The 24,061-nt window shown below is 38.0% G+C and overlaps 1 protein-coding gene across 2 annotated transcripts in view; it reads left to right on the top strand.

Annotated features, from left to right (window-relative positions):
* Window positions 1–24,061, top strand: part of TRPM7 (transient receptor potential cation channel subfamily M member 7) — a 56,240-nt gene that overhangs the window by 3,511 nt on the left and 28,668 nt on the right. For both annotated transcript variants that reach the window (XM_083850731.1, XM_083850732.1), the window contains exons 2-5: window positions 19,269–19,348; window positions 21,519–21,557; window positions 22,070–22,268; window positions 23,278–23,491. In XM_083850731.1, the coding sequence (XP_083706857.1) occupies window positions 19,269–19,348; window positions 21,519–21,557; window positions 22,070–22,268; window positions 23,278–23,491 (532 nt within the window). The remainder of the gene's footprint in view (window positions 1–19,268; window positions 19,349–21,518; window positions 21,558–22,069; window positions 22,269–23,277; window positions 23,492–24,061) is intronic.

Here is a 24,061-nt window from a genome sequence, read left to right as displayed (position 1 = left end):
ACCTGGTTACACTAGCAGTGACACTTCGAAACTTCTGATAATGTCAGCATATTGTCAAAACAAGCCCAAAGTTCCAGACTTTAAAGGCTTGGGGTTGGATTTTGAAATTGTGGCTTGGCTCTGAAAAATCAAGAGAATGAAATTATATACTTAACCTGAAAAATGTATCTTTATCTTCTTTTTTTAACAGACATTTATTTCCTTTGGAATCTCTTTTCTTTTAACTGTGTCTACTTTGGCTGCAATAGTGTGTGCCATATTAATTTGCTGAAAGAGGTAACATAAGTTCTATTTTTTGTTCCACTTCTTGAAAGGAAAGCAGGCAGTAAAATAACGTGTATGTTTTCCAGAATTGTTACCTTCGAGGTCATGTTTCTTGTTTCTAATCTGAATAATTCGTTCTCAGGGAGACTGAGGAGGTGAATTGCTTGACATTTTAAATAATTGATTTCTAAACCTCTCTTAAAAAAAAGGTTCAATTTCTGTCATCTGATGAGTCAGTCCTTGATTGTCTCATTTGGTTTATTAGACACCACTTTAGCTTTCTTGCATTTTTTTCCCCCTAAGCAGTCAAAATATTCAGCATTGTGTAAACTTAACAAATACTTATGCTAGGAGTTTTTAAACCATCAAGTAAAAGAGCTACTTGGTGCGTTTTTGCCTCACTGGTTGAAATTCCAGCTGGCTTTTCAGCAAATAGATTATTGAATAATCTCCTGCCACGTGTGTATTTGGATAAGACAGGTTTATGGTCAGTAAAGATAACGTCGCTTCTTACCTCCGATGCCGACAAGTAGTGGTGGCCCTTGACAAATGGATTTGTATGCTCCACAATCAGCCCAGAAACTAGTGGGTAGGACTGCCTGACCTGTGGACAAACTCTAAAGGAGTTTGTTACTTTCTTCTCGTTCCCTGGCCCCACATTCTTTCTCCTCCATTGTATGCTCTGCGATCTTGTTACTCTGCTTTTTCCTGGTCGGTTGCTTTTGCAGTCTTTAAAGGAGTATGATTTTTATGCAGAATTTAGCAATTGCATTGTGCTGTTCATTTGCGCTTTGGAGAGATCTTTGGACTTTTTCAATTGATTTAGGGATAGGGGAAGAAGGGGAAAAACTACTTACTGAGCTTCATCCTCTAGCTAACATAACAGATTACATTAAGGTGGATTTTTTGTTTCTTCTTTTGCTAAACCAGTTGGAGAGCAGGGGAAGAGAAATAGCAGCTCTTTATTAGAGGATCCTAGAAATTGTCTTTTCTACTGACGCCCAAATTTCAAACACTGGCAGAGAAAACGCTCTTGGTGTTTTGTCTTGAAGTTGTTTCTTAATTTAAGATTGTCTCTGTTTGGAAGCAACTATAGTACCATTGACCTTGTAATATCACTTTTTCTGAATTTGTGTGTTTAAGTAAAGATGTGCTTTTTTAATAGCTTGACTGATCATCAGAAAGTAGTAACCCAGTCAGAGTAAATGTTACTCTCTTGATTAAAGGTCATTTTCCCTCTTCCTGTCTAATGAAAGTTAAAAGGGAAGAGTTCACTTGGCTTAATCCCATCTTTTTTGCTCAGATAAGTAGAGTGTGCAGGTAATGGTGTCATGTTAATAATATCATGATCCAACCTATCCTGACATTGATCTAACTAATCCTTGGATTCTGTTATTTTTATTACGCTAAGCTCAGCTCTTCTTTCACTTAAATTGTAGATGTATTTGCATTTAAAGCAATACAAAGTTTACCTGACAAAAGAACAAAAAAAAGTAATCCCCCCATACCTGTGTATCGGCTAGCCTGGCTCACCATGGGATTAGGTGGGAATCGCTGCTGCTGTGCGGGACGAGAGGCAGGATGAGACCTCCTGGTAGCAGGCAGGGCCTCCTGGCACTTCAAACCTCGTGTCTGTCTCTCTCTATGGGTCCACAGGTCTGGCAGCGGCATTCCGGAGACCGAGCTCCATCCCAGCTGTTGCACTGTCTGAGGATAGCATGTTTGTTTGAGGAATGGTAGGGTCGTGGGGTTGGTTGATTTGTTTGTTTCTCAGCCTTCTTTACACCTATATTTTGACTAATGTGTAAAGTGGATGCAAGCTGTTTGAAGCAGGGGTGCAAGCTACTTTCTTTAATTACCAGCTTTGCTGGAGCCACGGTGCTGCTCGAGTTTTTGTTTGTTTTCCCCAGCTGCTCTAATTCATGCACAGCAGCAGGGAGACACAGGTTGTCTAATAGCTGTTAGGCAAGCAGAGGACATTTCTTGCCCCTCTGTTCTTTCCAAGGAGAGGGCAGTGTACTCCTGATGGGATAATGAAATAGAAAATCAAGACAGAAACTGAACAGTAAGCACTGTTCAATTATCCGTAACTGTATCCTTTTTTTGCTTCCCAAGACGTGGGGGGAAAAAATGTTTTAAATGTATGGGAGATCCAGGTAGAACGCTAGCTGTGTTGCTGACTGTGGTGCTGATGTTTCCAAAAAGTTGTCATATTCAAGGACTAGAATATTTAAATGTGAAAAGTGCTTTGACAACATACAATGTGAGGACATTGCAGGAAAAGTCTGTAAGACAAATGAAGTGGTTGATTGTCGAGGAGAGCGGAAAGTATGGTAACAACCTGACAGCATGTTAGAACTGATTGCATCTATAAACCAAGTTAGGCATTTTCCTCCTTACCTAGAAGAAAATTCAGGTGTTACTGAGGTGGTGGGTTTGAATTAAACCTTAATTCTGGGATTTTTTTTAAATAAATACTAAAATAATGCACATTGTTTCCCTAAAAATTTGTTTCAGTAAAGTCAGATCAAAGTTATGGGTTATTTAATGTTATTAACAGTACTTATTTTGTTCAAATGCACATCATGTGTTTTGCAAAGGGTGATTTTGCAACTGACTAATATATACAAAGAGTATGGGTAGATGTATGCATGTACTTTGTCTACGTATGAAAATTACACTTGTGAATTTTATCAATGTCTAGACTCACTGCTAACACGTATAATAGCAACTCAGGACTTCACACTTTGAAGCGAACTACAAAAGTAACAGACCTAGAAAAAATATACTCAGTGGCATGTTTGGTTTAGAGGGGAAATACGGAATCACTTTTGAAGCTCTTCCTCAAGAGCCATTTCTTATCTCTAAGCCAACACTGCTGCTTGTCTTCTTTTGAAGTTGTCTCCCTTCTTTTGAGAGTGACATTTGAACCTGATGTAGAACATGCTCAGGATGCAGGATTAACAGTTCTAAAATGTATTCTTAACAGTTCTTGGATGTATTTTCTGAAAGATCTGAACTCGGTTAAAACATGCTGGCCAACTAAAAAAGAATTGACTATTCTGAACACTGAACTTTGGAAATGACAAAGGAACTCCCAGCTACCCTGCAGCTGCCGAGTGACATTGAAGCTCCTTTTAATCTCTTCCAACAGCTGGAAGAGTTCCCAGATATGTGACTTTGATGCATCCTTCATCACATGGGTTACCTCTTTTCTTGCTTTCTTGCTTGCTTTCCTTCCTCCCCGAAGGAAAGACACCTTGCACCCAAGCTTGTCTTGCAGCAGGGGCGACCGGGGTCCTGATAGCAGCTGGCAGGGCCCCAGGGCTGCAGGTCCCCGAGCTTTGAGCGTCGTTGTTAACCCAGCGCTGGCGCCGCAGGCTGCGGAAGCCCTGGGTTGTAGAAACCCCTTGATGTGGCTGGCACTCGTGGATGTGAGCGTGTGTGTAAGGCAGGGGAAGCCTCTCTCTGGATTTGAGATCTTTGGAGCCATTTCAAGGTCTGTGGCAGCCTGGGCAGTGGTTACTACAATATATATTTTCTCTTGTGCACCAGTACATTCCTGATTGAGAATACCTTCTCAGTTACAGCTATAAATTAATTTAATCTAATTCAGTCTTTCACCATAATGTAACTCTGTAATCTTCAGGGCTTGGGAAAGTGTGGGTTACAGTTTAGTCAGACGTAACACAATGGCTATTGCAATCGAATACTAGCCTTTGTTTCATGCATTGTTCCCACTTCTCTCTCTGTAGACAGGTGCTTATTTTCTTAATCTTATCTACTTGATTCTTCTCACCTTTGCTAAGAACAGAAACAGTGTTTTCACTTCATAGTCCACTCTGTTGGATGTCCGTGTTTGACAATTCTTATCCTAATACCTGCCAAATTTTCCTCCTCCTAAGCTTAATGCTGCAAAAATGCTAATCAATTTTTATGAAATGCAGACTTGACAAACTCAATTTTTAACATATAAACTTACGCCTTCTGTAAATGAATTTTTAGTTGCTCTGTTAGGAATGCTGTATTTCAGAAGCACTTATAGCCTAAAAATTTCTAGACTCAGGGCACCTTTAGAAGTAGTATTAGTTAACAGTCCAGGTCTTCCCATCATTACTCACTTCATTGACAGCTTATTTCCCAAGACTGACCCAGAGTACCCGAGGTGTGGATGTGTGTTATAGGGTAATAACCTCAGATACGAGCAGGGTTGATGTTCAAGACCATAACATCTTTAATAGCCACTCCCAGATCTGCCAAAAGTCATCTGAAAGGTGTGGTTGTAGCTCGGTCTAACCCCAGCTAGGCTGTCACCCTTGCACCCCTCCCTTTATGCTTCACTCCGCTCAGTCACTCAGCTGTTTCAGGGATCTGAATGAATAAAAATCTAATCTAATCACTTCCTTTTTTTTTTTTCCTTCTCCCTTTGAGGATTAATTGTTTTGCTAGTCATTTCCCTGAATCGGCTCTCCACGTGACTGCATAAATGCAAGTGTTGGTGTGAGATAGTTGGATCATGTTCAGAGTCTTAGAAAAATGGGGCGTGACACCCCAAACTTGACATCAGGTGTGAATTTGCTGCGAAAACTTGCTCTGAGATGCCTGAGAGTTGATCTGGGCCATCACATAGTAAGTGTTCCGATTAGTCTGCGTGTCACTTACTCTTCGTGTTTTCTGAATGTTACAGCCTTGTGTGCTGCCATGGATGGAGCTGTGCCATCGCGAGTCAGGTTCTGTAGCCTCTTCAAAATACAAACCAAATTGCACTGCAGACCTTGTCTAATTGTACTGTAGGCATGTGGTAGCTGTGCTGGCATAGTTATGTATCTACATTCTGGTTTAGAGAGGACATTTTTCTTGACCTTGCTTTTTGAATGTGTTCTACCAAATATAAGTTAAGTAACCTTTTTTCCCAGATCCACTGTGCTGTAGTTTTTCTTTGTGAACTGAGCCCCCATCGAGATGGGTATGACTCCTCCCATCAAGTTGTTTCTATTTGCAAATGATCCACTGCCGGTAACCTGTCTCACAAAACAAAATATTTCTACATTTTTTTTTCTCCATGATCTTAACATGCTACTTATTTGTTTTTTAGGGCTATTCCCATCCCTGTTTAACTTTCTGAAGAAGTTGAACCAGTTCATTTGGGGTAGGAGAGAGTGGAGCTGTGTTCTGCTAATGTGTTCGATAAAGCTCAGCACAGGAGCCGTGTGACCAAGTTCAAAGGCGGTCATGTTGACGTACCGCATAATTAAAACTGCATGTCTAATTAGCTTTGTGTAGTAAGCTCAATCCAGTATAGTAGTTTGTGGCTAGAGCCAGTCTGAAAAAGCTCAGCTTCCTTTCAAAGCCTGTCCCAGTGACTGCTGTGATCATGCAAATGCCTAGTTGGGCATAACTTCAATCACCTGAGTAGGTCGTTATGTGCTTAAGTGAGACATGATTGGAGCCTAAAAATACCAGTTGTGTAATTGCAGAACTGTTAATCAACTTTCTCTTCAATTATAAAAATTAGTTAATCTACAAAAGTGGATGCAGTTAACGATGTTTTAAATTACAAAGTATTGCCAGTTTGTCGTCAGTTCCCTGACTGCAGTGCTGCCCAAATGGTAGTTTCCAGAGTTCTGTTAAACAGCAAATTAAAAAGAAACGTAACTGAAAGCACTGGAAACCTTTCTGGCTGGGGGTGAGCCTCAGCCCAAAAAGCTTGTGATTTATCTTGGAGGAATTCCTGCTCATAGTAGTAATCTCATACTAGGGAGGGAGTAAATCACTGATACCAAAGCTGACAGGTGTCCTAGACAACTTTCGAGGAACTTAGCCTTGTCTGGTGTTGTGATGCCTCTGGTTGTACAACTAGTTGGAAGAGGCTTGTTCTTCCCAATTTCACAAGCTGTAGTTTACTGACTCCTTCACCGTGCTGCTGACAGTGTTTTTGGGGTTACGCTGTGCACTGGTCCATGGGGCAGCCCTTTTGGCACGTACCTTGGCCTGTGTGAGAGGCACTAAGCAAAGTTGTGCAGCCTGGGACGGACATTAACCTTCTAAACTGGCCTTGCAGCCAGAGGCATTGAAAAGTGAAGTATCCCCTAACTAACCTTTGTCCTTTTAATTTGTTCCAACTTCAGAAATGCTTTTGATGAGGATTTATGCCTTTGCCTCATTGAGCAATTTGCCTGACTTTTTCTTTCTTTTATAAAAATCTTATGCAGAAAAATCCTTTGAAGTTTTCAAGCTATAGGAAAAACAGTTTGTCTGCATGCAGTTTTCTTCATCGTTTCTACCTCTTTGTGTAGAACCTGGGGACTCTTCACTGCTAAATTCTTTGTAATTGTTTATGCACTAATAGAACAATGTGGTGTTGTTAGGTTGGTTATATAGGGAAATAGGACAGAAAACGCTAATCATTCTTGTCCTGGTTTCGGCCCCAAGCTAGTGTTACAGGTGACTGTTCTGCTGCTAACAAACGAGTCGTTGTTTGGATGCATCTGTCTGGTTGTGCTTTCTGTTGTGTAGACTATGAGAAGTGGTGTTTGGCGTGAATATAATCATAGCACCTTGCTGGACTACACGGTACAAAAAGCTGGGCTTCCTTCCTGGTGTAGGAAATACACAAGACAACTTGTGCCTTCAAGAAAAATCCTTTTTTTATTTGTAGAAAAATGTTTTCTGATCACATGCATACAGGCAATCTGCAGGATACAGGTAGACTTTGCAGAGAGGGGGAGGATTATTCACAAAAGCTGATGAGGCTCTGAGTCTCCCTGGGCTTGCTGAGCAGAGACTGAGGGGGATTCAGAGCAGCTCTTTGCTTCTTTTTGCAGAGAGAACCTAGAAAAATTAACATTGCTAAGTTAAAGTTAGTCTTTTTGACTATTCTCTTGGGTGTCATTACTGGATTTTTCACAGTTTTTCTGACACATATAAAGAGCTTGTATGTAGGACAAGAAAAATCTTTTGTGAATAATTAATGTATTAGTTGGGTTTTAATTATACAATGAGTTAAGAAAAGAACGTCTTCAGTGCCAGATGAGAATGAAAGCTATTCTCAAACGCAGGGTATCTGCTCACCTAACGCGTGACCTTAGGCAATACGTTCTTGCTTTGTTGGCAGCTCTCCGAGAAGTAAACACCATCTTAGCTACCTTTCCTTCCTGAACACCAGGATGCCTTTTCTTAAAAAGAAAGCCTTTTTGAATGACAGATTTGTGATCTTTTCTTGGATGCCTCGAGTATGTGTGCTTTGGGGGATTATTTTGTTTTATCCTGACAGTACGCTTAGATCAGCTCGTGCTGTTTGCTAGCCCAGTAGTTTACCGCTGCCAAAGGGGCTGTCCTAATTCCCTTGTTCCCACCGTGATCATGGCCATGTGGTCCTTTCCCCTGCCTTAGTTTTTGCATCTGAATCATCTCTTTCTGATGTCAAAGCTACTCGGTGTTTTACTGGAAATAACGTTGTGCTGGTTTAGGAGACAAATCAGTTCTCCAAAGGGAGAGTATGTGACTGCTGGTGTGAGGAAGGGGCAGGGGCACGTGTCTGGGGAAAGGGTGGGAGAGCAGAGTGGTGACTTGCTCTGCTTGTCCTCTCTGACTGAGCCCTTGCTGTATAAATTTAGGAATTGCATCTGTTAAAACAAGGATTTTTCCTATGTATCTTGGTCTTGCTGTTGCCAGGACTTCCACTTCCTTACTCTTGCATCTGTTTTTCTAGAACTCTAGTCTGCCTTCACTCCTTTCCCTTAGTCAGCCAGCAAGAAGCTCAGCGTAGTATGCGACAGCATAGGTAGGGCTTTGTGCCACATGTCCCTCAACATTGGTGAGTTTTACTGGAAGCCAGTATGTTAGAAAAAAAAGAAAATAAACAGAAAACATTAATGAAGTGCAAGTGGTATTGTGATCTTTCAATATCACTTATTTTCCTTCCCCCTACCCCCTGAAAAAAAAAAAAAAAAAAAGAAAGGCGTCTTGCTTTTCGGAATACACCTTAAAAATCATATATATAATTTGAGTGTGATTATTTAGATTTGCAATGCTTAACATAGTTATATTGCACGTAGCTTGGTTCTTTGGGTAGCCTGCTATTCCGCATCAACGTTTGGTGGGAGAGCTGGAAAAACTGTAGTTTCTTCCATCTGCTCAAGTAGAGGATAACTTTATCACTGTGCATCTAACAAAAAACAAGTGAGAGGGCTAAGACAGTAAACTGTACATCCTGGGGAGCTACCCACATTGCTTCAGTGTACTTTCAGTTAGTGAGTAGCCATTTGGAATGGATGTCTGTCTACATTACAAACTCTTCTTCTTCTTGGAATGCATTTAGTTTTCCCTACTGGAGCAAAAAGGGTTTTTTGTCCCCACAGGTGATTCTGCTTTTTAGTTGACATAGTCTAACTTGGTGAATCAGAGCATTTCAAGTCCATACAAGTGCTCAATTAGAGAGCTGTATTTTTGATTTGAGTACTCAGCTTGGGGACTCAGGCTTGCTGAGGCAGCCCAGTAAGAGCAGGATTAGAGAGAAACTTCTTGCATTAGAGTTGACCAGAGCTAGATTAAGTCTGTGCTTAAGAACTACAAAACAAGCACAGATATCCTAATTAGTACTGCAATGTGCATATGAGGGGTTGTGTGATAGGAAGTCGTGTAGTGGTTTTTTGCAGTGAAATGGAGCACTTTAGCAGCCTGAGTATTGACTTGAAGATAAAATGAATGATTTTAAGCTCTCACACAGTACATTGCATTGCGTAGGTTTTACAGCTTTGGCTATGATCTTTGAAAGAGGCATCCAGGGAGAGGGATGTAAAACTGTAGTTGAGACTTTTAAAACCCACTAATAATAAAATGGCTGAATGCTAATGGGAGAGTTAGTGTAAAAGAGTGTTTCAGCAGTCAGCATCAGGTTGTGGTGGAGAGCTTGATTTTTATGTAAGACTTGCCTTGTGAGAAGTCAACAAAATAAGACCGAGTAGCTCAAACAACTCATTGTTCCTCTCAAAAGCAGAGGATGGAAATTTTTGAAGTGCCTAAATGAGCATTATGTATTATTTCAGGCAATAACTAGCTGCTTTAACATTTGCCTAAATAAACCCAGTTAATTTTTTTTGTTTGCACTTTTCTAGAATAAACAGAAACTACCCACATAGTTTTAGTGGGGAACTTTATCTTCTGATAAGGGTTTCGGCCCGTGGATGTCTCTAGAATGCTGTCACGCTGCTTAGGCCCGGAGATGAGGGCTGCAGTCAGCGCGCACTCTTGAGCAACTGCCCACTTATCTAGCTCTGTTATGAGAGCTAGTGCTCTGTCCTGACAGGCAATGAAAGCGTAACTGAACCTGTAGCTCTTTGTTAATGAGCTGAATTTAAGAATAGTGAAGTTTTCATAATTCTATAGTAGGTGAGCTATTCTGTGGCAAATTCTTGTTTTCTTTCTCCCCAATCAATCTACTTTCTCCATTCTATTTTAATCTCTAACAACTCTGTTTGCCATAGAGAGTTGACCGAAATGGTTGCTTCCCCTAGTATAGCTAGCAAATAATGGCAAATTTTGTGTGCACACATGTACAGGCAGGTACAATATAGAGAACAGGGGTTAAGACAATCTACCCTGTCACACCTGCGTGGTCCTATCCATGAGTAATGCATCTGTTCCACTTCCCAAGAGAGCAAAGGTGGTTCAGAGATCATATGACTAATTCCTGTCTCCCTCAGACATCATGTTGAATGCTTACATTTTAATACTAGGCTAATATTAATGATTTTTCTGCTCTGAGATAACTTGTGTAACTTATATAAAGTGCTTTTTTAATAGTACTTGCCGTTAAAGCAAACAAAATTCCTGATCTGTTTCAGATGGTTCTTTGCATTTTTGCTGATAGGCCTCCTTCCTAATGCTGGTAGTTTTGATTATAAACATAAATTGGTTTTCCTCCTTAACTGTGTCTAAAGGCAAGTTATGTGAAATTTCATCATCCCTAGCAGTGATCTGATGCTGTCACCTATTTTGCATGTATGCTAATATGTTCTTTTCCTCTTCTCTCTCACCTATGCTACTCAGAGAAATACCGATCTGTAGTAATTTAAAGTATAAGGCTTCCTGCTTTTTTTTTTTTTTAAGGTATTCGGAGGGTTGTCCAAGGCCAGCTATGTCAACCATCCCTTAGTGATAAGATGTTTCCATTGCTCTAGTGAGTTAATAATAGCCTACACAGGTCAGCAGGCACCAAAATCCATACTGTGATGACAGAGAAGTCCCTTTCTTCATATGACATTAAAAATGTCAGATATGTCAACAGAACAGGCTAAGAAGTTGTAGAGCAAGACCAACAACATACACCATTCCAGTTTGCTTTCGTAGCTCTGACATGCTTTAGCATAAAACGTGTTAATCAGACATTCATGTACTTCATGAACCAGAAAGGGAGGACCGCCTTCGAATCGGCACCTCAAATAAAGCTGAAATGTGTCTTTGCGTTAGGTGATGTGAACTTGCAGCCTGTATGCTGTCTATGGGTAGTGACAGAGCTGAGCTTTTTTTTTTTTTTTTTCATCTGGGAACAATTAAGAAAATTGAAGGTAGGATTAATTACTTGGCTGGTGGCAGGAACCTTTTCCTAGCACCATATTTCCTGAGGTGACCACTGCTAACTCCTTTTTCACATCTGTGATTTGTACTCCCTGCATGATGGGGAAGGGACTGGAAGTTGCTTGGGGAGGACAGCCAACAGATCCAGGCTATGCAGATTGTTTTACCTGTGATAACTTGCTCCAAGACTTATTCTTTCAAAAAAAAAAAAAATGGAGTTCATAGGATTGCCTGTTCGTACATCCTGTGTGACGTATGCGAGGTAAGCAAGCCCAGCACTTGCCAGAAATGTGAAGTATGAACTGAGCTAAGCAGTAAATCTCATGCAGTAAATTTGGTGAGCCAGGAAATGCAGGGATCTCAGCAGAAATGCCCGGTATGGCCCACTGTGCCCTGCAGGAAGAATGGCCATCCTTGATGCTCACAGAAATGAATTTGACCCACTTGGCATCACTTCTTTGCCATGTTGTTAAGTAGGCTGACTTAACTTTACCTTCCTACTGGTCTTATTTAAGAGTGTGTGTAGGCTTGCAGTCTGCAAGCAGTAAGATTAGAACAGCAATAGGCTGCAGATAAATCAGTGCTGAGAGAAGTGAAGATGATGCAAAGTACACGATTTTATCGCTGTAGATGAGGAAGGAAAAGTAGGTTGTGTCTTTAAAAATGTAAGACATTTGGATCTGGTTTATATTAGCGACTGGAAATCCTTAAAAATAGGTTTTGAAGAAGGTATGTACTTTTACTCTGTGTATTTTAGAATCTCTCATTTGAACAAAGTGAAGTGGCTATTAAAGTTAAAAATGCTGGGCGAAAAGCTGTATCTATATTTTCAGTGTGCTTATTACCACTTGCTCTCTTTCTATCCTTTTGTTTCAGGAATCTCATCAGAAATGAAGGTTTTAAATTTTGGGGAGTGAAGAATTCCTTTTATCTCATTTGAAAACTCAGTGGGCTAATTCCTGGTTTGTTGCTTCTACATGATAGCTTTGATATATGCTTTTGAATTTTTTTTGTGGAATACATTGAAATGTGTTTGGTATGGAAGCTCATAGAAAACCAATTTTAGATTCTTCAGTAGAGATAATTTTTTTTTAATTAAAAAAATGATTTTTTTGATATTTCGAGAGTATTGAGGATTCAAAATGTAAACTGCGTTGAAATCAATTTATTTACCCGGGTTTCCAGCAGTGAAACTGTTTTACCTTCTTCGGTTTTCTTAACAAAATTCCAAATTTCTGTTGATTAAAGCTGGGACACAAAAAGCAAATACAGCATATGCCCCTTCCTTCTTCTCCTCCCACGTATAAGATACTTTGCTTTGGATTTGCTCAGAGTTGCCCATTGCAAGATCTCTTTTGCAGTTAGAAAATAACTTCCCCCCATAATGTGGGTAAAATGAATCGAGTCTGAACTTAGTAAAAATGTCCCAAAAATACAAGATCTGTGGGTTTTATTCTGGTGTATCAGGATTAAAAATAAGGGCTTCAGAGTGTTAAATTCTGTAGATGAACTTATGGTTGCCTGACTTGAATGAGTCTACCAAGTATAACCAACTCTATTTTATGCTGTGTGATTGCTTGGTGGAGAAGCTCCCACAGGAGCTGCCCGTTTTCTAAATAGTACATTGGAATCATTTTCATCAAGTTTGAGGGAGTGCTGTAAAAATCCTTTTTGACAAAGTATTCTTTGCATCCAAAACTGCAGACGGATTTGGTGAGTTAAGCGGTGACCGTGTTACGTCAGAGAAGAACTTGACAAAACAATAGCCACTCTGTTAGAGACCTGGATTGCTGTGAAAACTGTTCAGAGCAAATCTCCTGAGCTGTTTAATAAAGAATAGGATTGTTGAAGATCTGTTTTCAGCACTAAGGGAGCCATTGATACGAAGATTCCTATCTGTGCTTGCTGGCTCAGTTGAGGTCTGTTTCTGAACGTGCTGTGCAGTAGAATCGGCAGATGATGTTCTTTGAGTACCCTTTTCCCTCCTTGCTTCCTCAACAATTTTTTTAAAGTAAAAATGGTGTGTGTTTTTGTTTTTTGTTTTTACTGTTGAGCACAGTATTTTCAGGACTCTAGTGATATCTTCACTGGAGAAACATTTCGACCTAGAAAACTAGAGCTGTTCAGTTTCTTAGGAGTGGAGTTCAGCCAGGTGAACTGTGCTGCTCAGAACAGGATCTTCAACACAGCCGAGACACAGTGTGTGCAGTGGGATCTGTCTGTGTCTGGGCCATTCAGGTTCGCTGGCAGAAGGTGTCCCAGCATGTGTGTGTGGGGGGGAAAATAAATGAAACAACTTTTTCTTGTAGATGCGGCTACTAGTTGTTTCAAAGTAATAATAAAATAACCCTGGACTCAGGTAAAATACCCTTGCAAAAAAAATCATTTCTACAGCATTAAACAACAGTTTTAGGTTAATACATTATCCCTCATTGTTTAGGGTGACATTTCGTATTCCATTTTCCATGGGGATATATCAAAGCACTCTGTATAAATATGATTTGGCATTATGATGGTATTTAGGCATATTATTTTTCTGGTACCGCACATATCCCCCAGTTACTAGAACAATTGGTAAGACTTAGTGATATTCTAATAATTGATTCAAGAACAAATTTTGAAGCCTTTTTGCATGTATTGCATATTCTGTGGAGAGGAAGTGCTGTTATTCTTCGGTAGTCTTTATATATAGTTTTTAATGCTAGCTCACTAAATGTTTTGTATTCTTCCCCCCTCCTTTAAAAAAAGGCAAAACAAAGCAAACAGTAATTATAGAGGTATATAATTTTAAATTGCAAGGAAAGCAAGTGAATTAAATGTCTGGTTTGCTGGAGCCAAGAGTTTAAAATGAATGCTAGCAAATACATAGCATCAAATTGCCTATCTTTTTCTTTTCTCCTCCCATCTACTTATGCGCTGAATGTTAGCTAAAGGAGTTCTGAAGACTTGCTGCAAGTGGTTAAACATTTCCTTGAGGAAATGAGTTGTACTCTCTTAGGATTTTTCAGTACAAAACGTTAGATATTTTCTTTGGGATATGTATGCATAACTGCCTTTCCGATATCTCCACCCCGTATGCGGGCTTTGTTCCTGGCTTATCCTGGACCGCGCGTTTTCAGTATTGTTCAGTTAACCTGTGGTGAGAACAGGTCTGGCGCTCTTCTCGTTGCTGTAAGGGCTGGAAGCCCCTGCTGGAAATCTTTGCAGTGACATAAAGCACAGATTTTGTTTGCATCACTTCTTCCCACAAGAAGTTTTATGAATTCTAAACTATTTGATATGCATTAACTTAATTTGAAACCATGGTTGTCCTAGTTGTTTGGCTTTCTTTATTTTTATTCAACCATGGAGTACAAAAGAGATAAGACAAAGGTTTGTGTGGAATTTCTGCCTTTCAGCTGTAGCTACAGGAGCTGCGTGCTCCAGGAGGTATTAGCTGGGCAGGGATCACAGTTCAGTCCCATGACACACCACGTTTGACCAATGGAGTGGGTTTCTTAGATAAGAGATTCTCTTGTAAATCGTAGAGTGTGTGTGCAGTATATGTAGTTACATAAAAAATAGTAACTTATGTGTGGATGTTTCCTTGAATAGACAAGCTAAGGGACATTCTTGAGTACAAAATGTCTTTATGTAGATGATTTAAAATTTATTTTCTTGGTTGTAAGATGCCTAGACTGGTAGGACTGCTCTGTGGCAGCGCTAGCATGAGTATTCATGCTACAGAGGCTTTCTGTTGTATTTTCTTGTTTTCAGACTTGCTGAGACTTTCCATTATTGTTTCTTGCCCAAATAGAAACCTCAACCATTTGGAAAATTGGAGGCAGTAGGGAAAGAATATATAGTCTCCTTATTTTTAAATAAAGGACAAATAAAGTTGGGAGATCTTTTCCTTTAAAAACTATTTATTTATTGAACTCCAATATTGAACATTTATTGAACTCCAATATGGTATAAGCAAAGATTTGAAAGTTGGAATATGAGATGCCGTAGAAGTGGATATCACTTTTCAATTTGAAAGCAAGGTCTATGCGATCAGTAGATGAAATCTGTATTATCAGCCTTCCACAAAAGTAATAGTCTGTAATATGATTTTTGTTTTAAATCCAGGTCAGCTTCCTGATTGAGCGGTTTTGCTTTATTAAAAAAAAAAAAAAAAAAAATTATCAGCAGCACTTCTAGGTTGTTATGTAGTATTGCAGGTTCAACAGTCTATATTTGGGGGAAGTTTAAACTTAGTTTTTTTAACAAGTGTTCTATAACTTAGTATCCTTCAACAGTATAAAATACTATAAATGGGGAGAAAGAGTAAGTTGGAATCCTTTTGTATGTGAACAAATTTGTGATTGTCAGCTGTACTAGTATATTTACATCTGTCAAATTTGTGTTCATTGAATCCTGCATTTTTTTTTTAAGATCTGTATAGATCTTTTCTGTTTGGCAGGAAATTAATTCAGACCAAATTTGTTGGATAAACTTGGAGAATTTCAGAGTAGCTTGATAAGGCATTGTAGTTTTTTTTTTTTCTTTTGAGACCTGATCTCATGCTGTACTTTGCTTCTTTTCATTTGTAAACTGTTATATAAAAACAAACAAACATGAACTTTAGGTAACTTTGTGATAAATGTTTCATTCTACAAACAGACTTACTAGAAGTATCCGTCATGAATTTCACTAAAAATAACGTAAAGAATTCCGCAAATCTTGGGCAGGGATACTTAAATTATTTATATTATTGATGCTTTGGAGTGCTAATGCTATTGCTGAAGCAAAAATAACTAATGCCTAAGAAGGTCCTGGGAAAATTTCTACCTGTTTTAAAAGGCTGTGGGGTTATGTTGGCATTCAGATCCTTCCAGAAGTTGGAAGTCTAGTAGTCAGGTACGTTCTCTGTAGTTGGTAGTTCAGCAAATACTTGTACGCATTTTGTTTCAAATGTCAATTATAATTGTTTCAGCACTTACAAAACTTTTGAAAGGACTTATTTATTGGAAGTAGTTTAAAGTATTTCCTTTAACCGTGACCCCAGGGTTAATATATCTCTTTTAGCTTACTGAATCAGATCCGTGTGTTTTGTTTCTTGAAGTTCTTTCAGAAGTGTGGAAATATGCCGTGAATTTTGTCTAGTGAGAAATCAGTGCAACCAGAGTTAAGGTATCTTGCTTATCCCTCTACAGCTTAAAGTGTCATCAGGCACTTCAGGGCCAAGAATGAGTAGTTACTGTGGTATATCTTCCAAAAAGTGAAAGACAAGTTTTGTTTCATGTGCAGATGAAATCCTGCCAACATTGATTGCTGCAAGTCTTAATCAAGTAAAACTTTCATAGGTAACTTTTGCCTGTAGGAAAAGATAGTGAAGGTTGTTCTGGAGTAATACTAATGGTATTAAAGTTTTTCTTGTAGCCTTAAATTTTGTTAAGTTAGAGAGGTTTGAAAAGGCGTGGGAGAGAATATGGAAAGCTGTTTTTTTCAAGATGCAAGGTTGAAAGTAAAGAAAGTGAAGAGACAAAAAGCAGTGCATTGGTTTATACCACTTAGGCTTTTTGCTGATATCTGACCTTTGTGTTTTGAGGGGATGTGGGGGTTATAGTTCCCTACAAACTAGTTTATAGGTTGTGGGTTTTTTCTGCTTGATTTTTCTTGAACAGCAGTGCTACAGAGCTCCCCGTATGAGAGCTGACCCATGTTACCTGTAGCCATTATGAAGGTTCCCCCTTCTAAAACACACCGGCAAAACAGACTAACATCACTGTGATTAACAGAAGTTGTCCAGTTGCTATAAGCAAAGTTTAAAAGGTGTGGTTGTGTTCTGTAGAGAGGATTAAAAAGCTTTAATAAGAGCGAGGAATTTTTTATAATAGATTAATTATGTGTTGTTTTTTCTTACGATTGACTACAGACTTGATCTCCTATTTTAACTTAATCTTTAGCTGACAAATTAGTTGCAGTAATTACCTTTAAGAAATACTTCCTTATCTTAGCGGTGTCCTCACGTCATCTTCCTTCTCCTTCCGGTCATCACAGGAGTGTTAGCTAATAGTTGATAGTACATTCCCTGTAAATAAGGCGCGTCAGTTCTCCCAGGTTTTTTCATGTGATCTTTACCCGTCTATGGGAAACGTCTCTCACTTTCTCTGTTCTTTTTGTTTTTTCCTCTGCCTGCCCTGCCCCTTGGCTGAAAACAAGACTCTGTAATTAGCAGGTTCTGTATAAAATCTCTAGTGATAAGTATTAATTAGCGTACAGGAGTTCTTCTGGAGAAGATCTAGTTTTACCAGATGAAAAGTTCCAAGTATGTTTTAATGATATAGATCCTCCTTTGTGCAAGTAGTATAGATGTACCTGTGCTCTACTGAGGACGCTTTCACTGCTGAAGAATAAACAGAAATCCTTGGAGAGTGAAACTACATTCTTTAAGATCAAAAAAAAATAAATAGTATTTTTCTTGAAATTTTGAGAACTGGTGTTGCGTTATGAATTAGTGTTCCTTGTCCTCAGCTTTGATCATTACTTAATAATAACAATAATATTGCGTGGAGCAGTTGACATAATTACATGTGGTTTATATACCTCAGATTTCAATAACTAGCTTGTTATGCCTGTGAAAGCTTGCTTCAAGGTGTGGTTTTAGCCAGCTTTTGGCATTAAATTGTTTATATTCTATATCTTTATATTCTGGAGGATCTGCAGAGTTTCTATGCAAGTTTAAACTATTGCAGTGTTAAAATAATGATCTGTACAAAGACTTCAGTTTTAAGAAATGCAGTACAGAAATACTTATAAACAGTGGGGACCCCTGACAAAGCAGAAAGCAACTTCCAGAACTGGGATTCGTATCACAAAGGCCAAGGTGAGAGCTTAATAGTGTTTAAAAATACTGAGAGAAGGGGGAGAAAAACCCTAGGCCTTCCTAATATACATTTTTTTCCATATAAAATAGATATAGATATATATATATATCAAATCTATTTTTATAACACTGCTAATCTTCTGATAAAAAACAGAGAAGAGCTAAAGCTGTTTTGAGCCCAGCTGCGTGTAAGGCACAGGTGTCTAGGACTGCAAAGAGTCACTCACTTCAATCTTTATCTTCTCTTCCAAAGAAGGAAGAAATTAAAGAAGAACGGAAAAAAAGAAAAGCCACATAAGTATGGAATCTTTTTTAACACCATGATTGCATGTAATATTTGATGTTCTGCAGTTCTATAGCCTTTTCTTTTTTCCTACGTCACAACAGCATCCTTTCCTCTGTATAAGGAAAGAAGATAGGACAGGAGCAAATAACAGCCATGGCTATTTATCCCAGATGTCTAAAATATAAATTTAAATGTAAAATATATGGTGTGGGTTCTCATTCTGTTGGGTGCAAGTCCTCTTCCCACCCAGGATTTTTCCCTAGGGATTATACCTCTCGTGTTCTTCTCCCCCTCCTCTTTCTCTCTTGAGAAGCGTCAGTACCCCTGCACCTTTCCGTTCTCCTTGGAAGAGGCTGGTGGCCCTCGCAGTGTTAGGGCAGCAGTTGGAGCAGCAGCTTGTTGCTGTCTCGACAGATTCATTGTCAAAGTTCACTAAACAAAATATTGGAGGGAAATGATAATGAGTAATGTGGGAAAGATCTGCTGAGTCTGGGAAAGGTTTTGAAAGAGGGTAGACGGTTGAGGAACAATTTTCCAGGGGCCTATTTTAAAATTAGCCACTACAGTCCTACTTGTAATAATTTCTCTGTTATCTTAAATTGATCTTCAAATTGCAGTGAGTGGAAAAACAGTATGTCTTTACTGAATCTTGTGCTACAACAGAAAAAAAAAAATAAAACGTTGGTTTCTTCATAGTTACCACAGAACTCTAATAGATACCTGTGAATAACATACACCAGTCTTTTTTCCCTCCTCGTTATAGAATAGAACAGGTATGAAATTTCTCAAAGCATTCTGAAGGTAAAATGTAAGTGTAAAACAGGTGTCAGCAATGAAGAAACCTTAATATAATCTTAATAAGATTTTAAAGTAATATTACATAAGGTGCAGATTGCCATGCCAGAGCTGCTTCTTGTTTTTAGTCGATAAAAATCCATCCAAGTTCCTTTCCCAATGTATTGCTGAAACCTGACGTAGGCATAGGGCATTATGGATATTGTTTAGCATGTAATCTTGAGGTTATCGTGTAACATAATGTTACGTGGTTATTTAAACAAACTGAAATGAAATCAGGTCCACCTATTAGAATAGGTAAGCATTTGAGGAAGTATGTATTGTTAATTTCATGTTGAAATATGTTTCAAGTTTAAGCTGAAAATACTAAACAACAACAACAACAACAAAATAACCCTCACATCCTACTACCTATTTTTTTTAGAAAGTATATTTCAGTGTAAAGTTTTATGATTTGTATTTTATAATACTGTTTTGTTTTGTTTTTTTCTCCAGTCCCAGAAATCCTGGATAGAAAATACTTTCACCAAGAGGGAGTGTGTGTATATTATACCAAGTTCAAAAGACCCCCACAGGTAAACTAGAAATGCTGCAAGAAAGCTGTTACTGTAAGACTGTATAATAGATATTTGGACTAACTACTCCATCTGTATAAAGTACTGTTTTTAGTTCAGTCTTTTTTGTCTGGGCATTGCCACTCTTTCTTTAGCTTGGATATTTTTTTCTTGAACTTACTTGGCATTGCAGAAATTGCCAATAGATGTTCCCCTGTTCTCTTTACTTCTTCTTACCAGTCCTTCTAGTGATGTCTGTGGTGTGTCTACAGTATGGATTTCTTTGTCTTTTTTTTTTTCTTTTTGTGGCAAATTTCTGGAAAGTCAGTCTCAGAGAGATACTTTACTTGAATTTAAAGAGCAGTGTGAATGTATGGTAACATGTAAAAATAGACCTGACAGTGAAGTAAGAAGGGATTAAGTATTTGTAGAAAGTAGAATAAAGAAAAATGAGAATCATGATGTTACTTGCAAAACAGAGGTTGGAGAAAGCATCAGTTCCAGGGAAGGTAAACAAAACAATAGGTCAGTTATCAAAAGATTCCATGTCATTTCTAATCATTTTTCATTCTTTAAGATCTGTAAGGAAAAAAAAGAGATTGAAAAATGGGGAAATACATTTTAGAGGGGAGATTGAGACTAAATGAAGTATACTTTGTATATCTTGGGTGCTGTCTTACCTTATACTAAGTCACAAATGTGGAAGGAATCAAGTCAGTGATAGCTCTAACATTAGATATGTAAGCATTTACTTTCACCAAGTGCCATAGGGATAATTTAAGAGTTCCTACAATGCCTGAAACTTGATAGGCGAGGTCATGACATCTATGTCACACATCAAAGTAAAATAGATTCTAAATTGGTATTTTAAGGCAATTATGTCTAACCAAAATGTTAACTGATGCCCTTGTGGATTTCAGATCGCTTTCTTTAGCTTCATATGTTTGAGATCTGTTGAGAAACCTTCTTCTGAGCTTTGGAAAACTTCTATTTCAGTCTTTTCCATGAAAAGAAATTATAAATCACTTTTTTTTTTTTTGTGAGTAAGGTATTATTTTACTTCTAAGAATTTGTTTTTAGGCAGAAAAAGAACAAAGGAAAATCTTTAGAATTTTTTGGTTATTGTAAATAATTCACCACATTCCTTGAAACCACGTGATATGAGAAGCTTTTAGAATTTATAGCCATGATTATAGCACATGGAAAATTTACAAATGCAAACAAAGTAATTAGGAAGCTGTTAAAATTCCCAGAGCATTTCCCAAGGAACAAAATGGTCTTCAACACTTGCCCTTTTGGGTTAACCTGTTGTAGTATGTAAGGGACTTTACAACTTTCCCATCAGATGTTGTCCTTCAGTTTAGACAAATTGCTTGCTGTTCATGAGCTGTGCACAAAAGAATCAAATGCAGCCTATATAAAACATGTAGTTTTATGCTGTTGCATACCAGCTCTTACTGTGGCTGTAAGTGGCAAATACTTATGAAAATTACAGAAAACAGTGATAGAAATTTTTATCTGCTATGCTATCTTTAAATATTAATAAAACTATTAGCTGGAAAACAAGGGAAATGTTTAAGATGGAACAGAGTAGATATGAAGATTTGTGGGTTTGTGTATGTGTGTTAAGACATTATTGTATGTTTGTTCAAACTTCTTTCTCTGTACATGTAAAAAATTTCATATTTGAAATGATCAAATAGCCTTCCCACCCAGGCAGTCCAACTTGGATGCGTAATAGAGGGGTAAATTTTTTGAACAGCTGCAACAAGGTATAGTTGAATGTGTCAAAGAAAATGCTAGTTTAAGTAACTTCTCAGTGTCTGGCAAAATGTTTCTGGTTGAGTACTGCATAATCCAGTCTGAAATATTTTGGGGCTTCAGATATTAATGATCCAAAGCCTGAAAACCAATTTCAAGGCTCACAACTGTAGCCTTCACACGTTGATATACTGTTGGTTGATGCATATACAGCAGTCACATAAAATAGACAAGTTACCGTAATTAAAATATTCAAACTTTTGCAGCATTTTCCATTTATTGTAGTGCAGTAATCTTTTTGTAATCATGTGAAGTGGTAGGAGTTGTTTTTTTTTTTTTAAAATCTTCCCATTTTTTGTTTGTTTTCCCCCTTCCCCCCACCTTAACATTTAAGCTGAAGTTTACTCATATAGTTAAATATTTCTTATAGATGCCTTCCAGGATGTCAGATTTGTCAGCAACTTGTCAGGTAAGAGTTCTTTTAATTACAATATTTATGAATACTCTTTTTCCATTCAATAATCACTTTCATAATAACGTTTTTAAAATTCTTGATCAGTATTGCAGATGACAAGTCAGTGAAAGGTTAGATATAAAACAAATATAACTAAGTGAAGAGCCGCCTGCATTACATAGATCATCGGTTTATAGAAGTTATATAAATTACTTGGCTAAAGTAATCAATTTCAGTTTTTAGTGTCCTGACTAATTCTAGTTCTTTTGGCCTCCAACTTGGTATCTCAGTGAGCTTCAACATTTTGCATAATGATTATGTATATTATTGTAATTAATTCTTGTCTTAAATATTTATGGTAACAAGGCTACATATTTGTGGTGATAAGCTTGCTCTAGAAAAGAGGTTTATATATTTAGAATCTTTGCTTTTGAAAACTAACTGGTCTCTGTTCTAGATAAAAGATGTGTTCTCATTTTCTAATGAAGTATTTATTCAAGTATTCTAAATTATATGTTTGGGTGCAGGTGCTGTTGTGGCCGCTTGGTCAGACAACATGCTTGTTTTACCGCAAGTCTTGCTATGAAATACTCTGATGTGAAGCTAGGTGAAAACTATAATCAGGAAGTAGAAGAATGGTCAGTGGAAAAACATACAGAACAGACCTCTACTGATGCTTATGGTGTCATCAACTTTCAAGGTGGCTCTCATTCTTACAGGGCTAAGGTATGTATGATGCTTACTTCTAAACTAGGACTTCTTACTTTAAACATGTTGATACAGATGGTGGATCCTTCATTTAGTTTTTGAAATTGAAGCCTGAAGGATGAAATTGTGATCACACTTGCATTGTGACAAACCAGTTCCCTCTATTATCATAATAATTTTATTGTGGTCTGAATTCTGTCTAATTTCCTTTTTAAATTTCTTTTTCATAACAAAAATTGCTTACATCTATCAGAACTAGTTGCATTCATGTACAGTTTACCTTTATATTGCAAATGGTGATAAGAATTCCTAATCCCTTCAGCAAAACATTCCATTAAGGATTCAGCGTTATTGTTTCAGACATTGTTAAAATACAGCTTACTCATCAGTGCTGCTGCTTACTCATTACTGTTAAATTTTTATAGGATCTGTTAAATAACACCTGCTATCTTATCCTTCTATTCTTAATTCTCAAACTCTGAAAAATCATTTGCAATTATGGACGGATGTAGAATATGCTTTTTTACAAGATCTGTTCAAGATGATTAAAGCATAATCAGACCAATAAGAACAACCAAGTTTCTGGGGGGAGCGGCTGGTTGAAAACAATTATGCCTGTAGATTGAAATTCTGGAAAAGAACACTTAATTCACAAATGCACGTGCACGGGAAAGGCTGGAGAACTGGAAATTCTGACGTATGCTCCACAACCATTTTGTGAAGGGTTTCTAGTTGTGGTAGAAATTGCTTAATGGTCACATGGTTTTAGCCTGCAATGAGTTTTGATTCAGTGTAGTTCCTATAGCCAAAATCAAGCACTTTAATGACGAAGCTGATCCCCCAAGGACAGCCTGGTGCGCTAGATTAGATCATCTCTGCCATGTTTTAGGAAAAATAATTGCATTTTCCATAGCCAGGAATAGGAGAATATATCCTGAAATACATCGTGGTTCTTTTTTTTTATCCCCTCATTGATTCTGTGATTATTTCTTTTAAGAATCTTTTATCTCTCTTCTTGTGTCTGCAGTATGTGCGGTTGTCATATGACACTAAGCCTGAAGCTATTCTGCAACTTATGCTTAAAGAATGGCAGATGGAGTTGCCAAAGCTTGTTATATCTGTACATGGGGGCATGCAGAAATTTGAACTTCACCCACGCATCAAACAGTTGCTTGGCAAGGGTCTTATTAAAGCTGCAGTAACAACAGGAGCCTGGATTATAACTGGAGGAGTGAACACAGGTAAAGTACCAATGAATGTGCATAGTTAACTAGATTATGGTTTATAAAAGGCAGAAGATTTAGTGAATAAATAGCTACATCTTAAAGTAAACGTAGTTTGGTCAAATGAAATTAAAACAATTCATTTTGAACACGTGTAGTTGGAAGTGCATTGCTGTGTTGTCCTGCAAGGAGAAAAAACATGAAGGTGGTGGTGTTGACTTGGGTCTGTTTGTTTCAGTTTTTGAACCTGCAAGAAAGAAAACTTGATGCAATTAACATAAGCATAGTATGGTACTGGAGACTCTTTAGTTCTTACTAGGCTAATATTTGTTTTGTCAAATTACTAGTACACAGTACTTTGTCCCATTCTGATAGTTGTAGTATGGGTGCCTGCCAGAGCTCAAGATGCATTTGGACAGCACTCTCAGACATACGGTTTGATTTTTGGGTGGTCCTGTGTGGAGCCAGGAGTTGGACTTGATCCTTATGGGTCCCTTCCAACTCAGATTATGATTTCTGTGTAAAATAAGTTCCCAGATCTTTACAGGCCCGATTAACTAATAAAACAGTGGTATTTCTTAATAAGAT

This window comes from Anser anser (genome assembly GCF_964211835.1).
Source record: "Anser anser genome assembly, chromosome: 10".
Taxonomy (NCBI): domain Eukaryota; kingdom Metazoa; phylum Chordata; class Aves; order Anseriformes; family Anatidae; genus Anser; species Anser anser.
The sequence above is the reverse complement of the archived record's forward strand: the minus strand, read 5'-3'. Positions and strand labels throughout refer to the sequence as shown.